Genomic DNA, 6,000 nt, shown 5'->3' with positions numbered 1-6,000 from the left:
AGTTGGTCAGTCCTTTCTAGATTTAGTGCGTTGCTTTGCCATATCACAAGTGGGTACAACCCCAAATATACAGCCTTGAGCTTCTTCAAGTTGTATGACACGCATCAGTTCAAGACAAATAGTTGACTACAGCACTAGCCAGATATGGGCAAACAAAGCTTCTTTGTTAGTTGTGCAATCAAGATGTATGAGAACAAAAACCTACAGCTATCTTCCATCAAGACAATAACTGGGCAACTCAATGGCAGCTTTAAATTTGCAATCAGCCTGAAAATTTGATCACAAGAAGAGCCCCATTAAATATCCACACCTGAATGACGCATATAATCAAAACGCATGTGATAGAAGTCTCTATCCTTCCAATGATAAAAACCAAAACCAATCCATAAGAGTCCCTTATTTTGCATTTGCCATGACGGTTTGCATCAGAGGGACCAGGATGTGAGAGTATCATATTACATATAAAACGCTGAGGATCCATTATTAGGTGGCACTGATCCAGGCCCTGGCAAGTATGATGATTGATGTTGGTGGCCAAATTGCTGAAATGCAGGACTTAGAGCTGGCTGGCCAAACTGAAAACTGGGACCTGCTCTTTGAGCCAAAGGCCCTGAGTGTATGGACTGTGGAGGAGTAGAAAGTCCCGAAGGACCAAACGAAGAGTGACCTTGATGAGATAAAATCCCTCCTGGAGATGCCAGTGATGCCGAAGGTGCAAAAGGAACTCCGTACATGGAGTTTGGCACAGGTCCACCTATAGGTATATTGGACATGCTCCCTGCTACTTCCCAGTTTTTCTGTTGAGCCAATCCTCCCATCCTATTTGCAGGAGCAGATAAGCCACCAGCTATGGGTAGAACAGGTGGAGCTCCAGATGGCTGCGGACCAAGAACTGATGGTTGGCTTTGAATCAGACCAGGATTGGGATTTGTATAGTCCCTGCTACGATCATTGTTAGCCTGGCCCACGCAATATAAGTGGCAGTTTAGGACACATTATTTGCCCACAACAGGACCAATAAAACACAGATAAAACCCCATTTAAAAATACCTTTACACTCAGATCAGTATGGCGAGAGTACGAAAGATGGAGCTTACAAAATCCGCCTTCATATATGCAGTGACCTTCCAATGCCTCCTTTGCAGTTACCGCAGTGGTGACATCTGCAATGGTGAAAGCTTGTAAGATCTTGAAAACTGCATGCTGACTAACCGAAGAACAAAAAATAAATGCTCTTACCAGAATATTGAATCAATGCTTGCAGACCAGCATTTTTCTCAAACATTGCTATCTTTTGGACAGTGCCAAAAGCTGAGAATATCTGCAAAGACAATACATACCTCCAAAACATTAAGCTTGAAAGCTAAAGCCACTTGAGTCTTTACTTGGCATCTAGAGAGATACAGCTGAGTCGAGAGGATTAACTTCGAAAATCTTTGTTAGCACCGTGGACTTTCTCATGTGATTCTGTAGCTACCTTGGTTGTGCTTGCACTAGGGTGAGATTTCTACAGTGCTAGACAATCTAGAATCATGTTGAAAACTCTAGATTTAAAACTCAGCCATGGATGTTGGCAATCATGATAGCTTTGATTGCTTCTGCCATTATGGTTTTGGTTTCCAAGAGACACATACCTGAGTTTTCAGGCTTTTTGACGATGATCTCTAGGATGGGGTGATTAGCTCAAGCTAAACACCTGGAGGGTGGTATGACACGCCCTAAGATTACACTCAGGGGTGCTCTCAAAGAAGCTATGGCTGGGAGGTGAGCTTGTGACCTCTCTATCTACGTCCAAGGAAATTAATATGTATCTAGATGGTCAAGAGTTCCTTGTGTTGGGGTAAAGGCGTTATGCCCACCCTTATAGTGTGTACAAGCCCATAAGTTATAGTACATAGTACACTTAGTACTTTTAATGTACTAAGTGCACTATGTGTACTATTGCAATATACATGTGTGATAGGGGAGTCACACACTCATGCTTTTCATGAGTTGACTTATCCCCACAACTCACTCTCTCTCTCTCTTGCTTCTCTGTGTATGTCTCCCATGAATGAACTCTAACCTAACCCTAATTCAGGTTCCTTCTCCCATCAACTGGTATCAGAGCTGGAGCTGGAGCAGACCCGTCCTCTCTGTTTGATCGAGCAAAGAAACCTCTGTTAGCTGAGTGCTGGGCGTGAACGAAGGCAGCAGCAAAGCAAACGCTTCTGCCAGGTGCTCGTTTCTCAACTGGTCGCAAGGCAAAGCGCCTACATCAACTGGTCGCAAGGTAACTGGAGATGTCAGGCGCCTACATCAACTGGTCGCAAGGCAAAGCGCATAAGCGCTGGGCGTATAGGCGCTAGGCGAGTGAAGCGAACAGCAGCCAGGCGGAGCGTAGTCGGGCGAACACACAACGCGTGTAGCGCAAGCGGCGAAGGCAGCAATACGTGAGCGTAGTCGGACGACTTGACACAAGGCGTGTAGCGTCGGCTGGTCCAATAGCGAGCGAAGGCACCAGCGCTTGGCGAAGGTGTTGGCGCTGGGCGTAGAAGGCACATAGGATTGCTGGCCCTTCAGCGTAAGAGGCGAAGCGTGAGATGTGTTGTGGCATCAACATTCGCAACAAGGCCTGGCTGAGGCAGCACACGACCATACTCAGGCCTGGCTGTAGCGTGGCTGGGGCAGCCACTTCTGCATCTGAGCGTGGCAGCTGGTAGGCAGGCGAGCATAGAAGAACGCCGTGCATTCAGCTGGTGATCTAAATCTGCAGCGCAGCCAACTCCATCAACACAAGCAGAATCAGTTTTGCCTCCCCCTTTCTGCATCAGTTTCCTGCAACAAAATTCAGAAATCAAGGTATTTGCCTCAATTTTTTTTTGGGGATTTGCAATTGAGCAGGTGCAATCATTAATTGAGCGAATACAGACGCCGAATTGCTCAATTTTTGAGCAAAATTGGCAAAAATTGGGTGACATTGGTCACAATCAGGATCAATTTGCAGGAAATTTGTCAAATCAGGATCAATTTGCAGGAAATTGGATGTCGAAATTTGGGGCTTTTGATGTAATTGTGCAATTAAGCACTCATACATGCTGTATGATGTGAAAAATCGCACATTTGGGCAAAATTGCAGCAAATTGCAGTGCAAATCAAGGGGCTTTTGTGCCGATTTGGTTGATTTGCATGCAGGCAATCGCATTTGATGCTGTGGATAATGTGCTGATGCCTTACAAGCACTCAATGTGCCTGTAAATCAAGGGGCTTTCATGTATTTGATGTATATGTGGCCAGGGGGAAGCATCGTGAACACTCTGGATGCCTTCATGTGCGCCAATGTACCATGCATGATCAGAAATTGATCTCAAATCAAGGGGCTTTTCAAGTTCGTATGCTTGTTGAGCTTGGCAAAGCAGCAGGCAAGCCATTTATGCCTTGAATCCTCAAAAATCAGCTTGCAGTCAAGGGGCTTTTGCCCAATTTCTGTTCGGGACTGTTGTATGCAGTGTACAGGACTGTAAAAGTCTGATTTTCACTCATTTGGACAGCCAGGAGAGCATTTATTGCTGTTGTACCTGTTGGTACAGATTTGGCACAGCTTTGTGCATGTTTTGGCATGGCTGTACACTGTTTTGAGTGATCAAAAGGTTCAAATTCAGCTGCTGAAATTGCCGGTACAGGTTTGGTACATCATTGGTGAGCACTTAGTACTGTTGTACAGTACTTTGGAAGGGCAAAAGAGCACATTTAAGGTGCTGTCCAAAATCTGCAGCAACCAGATTTTGGTGTTTTCATCACATAAAGTGGGAGAAAAGTTGCATTCTTGCTTCCGCAGTGGGAGATAAAGCTTGGGAGAACATTTGTGAGCACTTTGTGTGCTTTGGGTGCAGTGTTTGCACATCTTTTGGTGCAGTGTTTGCACATTTGCAGGGAGTCAGGCATTGACAGGTTGCATATCGCTATGGCAACCACAGGTGAGAGCTCTTCATTGCTTCACATCAAGAAGCTTGAAGGCTCGCAGAACTATGATATTTGGCAAACCCAGTGCTACAATGTGTTGCTCCAGAAAAAGCAGCACAAGCCTATCAAAGAAAGGGGTGTGATGCCCGCTTCTCTTACTGCTGAAGAGTGGGAAGATATGGATGAGCTGGCAAGATCAACTATCATGTTGTCTGTGTCAGACTCTTTACTTTTCAGCATTCGTGAAGAGAAGACAGCTTGGGGAATGTGGCAGAGATTGCAGGACTTGTATGCCCAGCAAAGTGCCTCAAGCAAAGTGTATTGGTTGAAGAAACTCATAGGTCTTCAGATGAAGGAAGGGGCATCTATGACAGCCCATCTCAATGAGTTTAATGGTATTGTCAGCCAAGTCATTAATCAAAAGTTGGCAATGGACGATGAGTTCAAAGCCACTTTTCTGTTATGCACTTTGCCAGAGAGTTGGGACACATTCAGGACAGCCACTAGCAATTCGAATGCTATGCTGTCATATGCAGATGTTGAGGGTGCTCTTCTTCAAGAAGAGATGAACAGGAAAAACAACTCTGTTGGAAAGTCCAATGCAATGAATGCACGTGGGAGATCCCAGCAAAGGGGGAAAAGCCAAGAAAGGGGAAGGAGCAAGTCTCGCTCCAAAAAGGATTTGGAATGCCATTATTGTGGCAAGAAGGGACACATTAAAAAGCAATGCTACAAATGGAAAAATGATCAAAAGGAAAAGGGAAAAGGCAAAGACAAAGAGAAAGATGAAGCCAAAGATGTAAAGCCAAAGGGCAAAAGTGGAGTCAAGATTGAAGAAATCAATGTGTCACATGCAGGTGGCAGTGAGGATGAGGTCCTATTTACTTCTTCACTTGATGCCCATTCACTTCTTACAGGTGGTCATGGTATGCACTCATGGATCATTGATTCAGGTGCCTCCTTTCATGTCACAGGTTGCAGAGACTTGTTTGTCAGGTATACTGCTGGCAATGAAGGAGTGGTTTATTTGGGTGATAACCATGCATGCAAGATTCTTGGTAGAGGTGATGTGAGGCTTGTGTTTTCAGATGGCTCACAGCTTATGCTCCATGATGTCAGGCATGTGCCTGAGATCAAGAAGAATCTGCTTTCTACTGGACAGCTTGATGATGCTGATTATGTTACCACATTTGGTAGTGGAAAGTGGAAAATTAGTAAGGGTTCACTGGTTGTTGCCAGAGGCTCTAAGGTGGACACTCTTTACTTTATGCATGCAGGTGTTTGTCACCATGCTAATGTAAATGCAACCGAGCTGCCGGAAATCTCTATGTGGCATAGCCGGTTGGGACACATGAGTGTCAAGGGAATGGAGCAATTGTCTCGTTTGGGTTACTTGCCTTCTCTAAAGTTTTCAAGTTTTCAGTTTTGTGAGCATTGTATATATGGTAGGCAACTACAGTGCCCCCACAAGAAAGCTCTTGGACAGAAAGATGCTCAGTTAGAGCTTGTGCATACAGATGTATGTGAGATGCCTCAGCTTTCTTTGGGAGGGGCAAAATATTTTGTGTCTTTCATTGATGATGCCACACGCAAGGTGTGGGTTTATCCTCTTCGCTTGAAGAGTGATACATTCTCAGTGTTTCAGAAGTTTGTTGCTCTTGTTGAGAATCAAACTGGCAAAACACTGAAGGCTTTGCGTTCCGACAATGGTGGAGAGTATACGTCCAAACAGTTTCAGGACTTTTGTGATGCTAAAGGCATCAAGAGGGAGCTCTCTACTCCTTATGATCCTCCACAAAACGGGACAGCAGAGAGGATGAACAGGACCATACAGGAGAAGGTCCGTTCTATGTTGTCACATGCTGCATTACCTCATGGTTTTTGGGCTGAAGCTGTTATGACAGCCGTTCACCTTATAAACAGGTCACCTAACACGAGGCTTGGTGGGAAAGTGCCAGAAGAAGTATGGACAGGGAAGCCTCCGTCATACAAGCACTTGAGAGTGTTTGGTTGCGTTGCGTACGTGCACATACGCAGGGAAATGCGCACCAAACTTGA

The 6,000-nt window shown here is 45.1% G+C and overlaps 1 protein-coding gene across 5 annotated transcripts in view; it reads right to left on the bottom strand.

The window, feature by feature from the left end:
* Nucleotides 1-341: 341 nt before the first annotated feature.
* LOC147639735 (polypyrimidine tract-binding protein homolog 2-like) overlaps nucleotides 342-6,000 on the bottom strand; it is a 67,885-nt gene continuing 62,226 nt past the window's right edge. For 4 of the 5 annotated variants that reach the window (XM_086773407.1, XM_086773418.1, XM_086773422.1 and 1 more), the window contains 3 exons: nucleotides 1,240-1,321; nucleotides 1,051-1,163; nucleotides 342-959 (listed from right to left, as the gene is read on the bottom strand). In XM_086773407.1, the coding sequence (XP_086629533.1) occupies nucleotides 456-959; nucleotides 1,051-1,163; nucleotides 1,240-1,321 (699 nt within the window). In that variant the 3' untranslated portion in view covers nucleotides 342-455. The remainder of the gene's footprint in view (nucleotides 960-1,050; nucleotides 1,164-1,239; nucleotides 1,322-6,000) is intronic. The other variant, XM_086773425.1, reaches the window with a different exon arrangement.

This window comes from Cibotium barometz, chromosome 3 (assembly GCF_041138505.1).
Source record: "Cibotium barometz isolate CiBa-2024 chromosome 3, ASM4113850v1, whole genome shotgun sequence".
Classification (NCBI taxonomy): Eukaryota; Viridiplantae; Streptophyta; class Polypodiopsida; order Cyatheales; family Cibotiaceae; genus Cibotium; species Cibotium barometz.
Note: the sequence above shows the minus strand (reverse complement) of the source record. Positions and strands in the feature narration are given on the sequence as shown.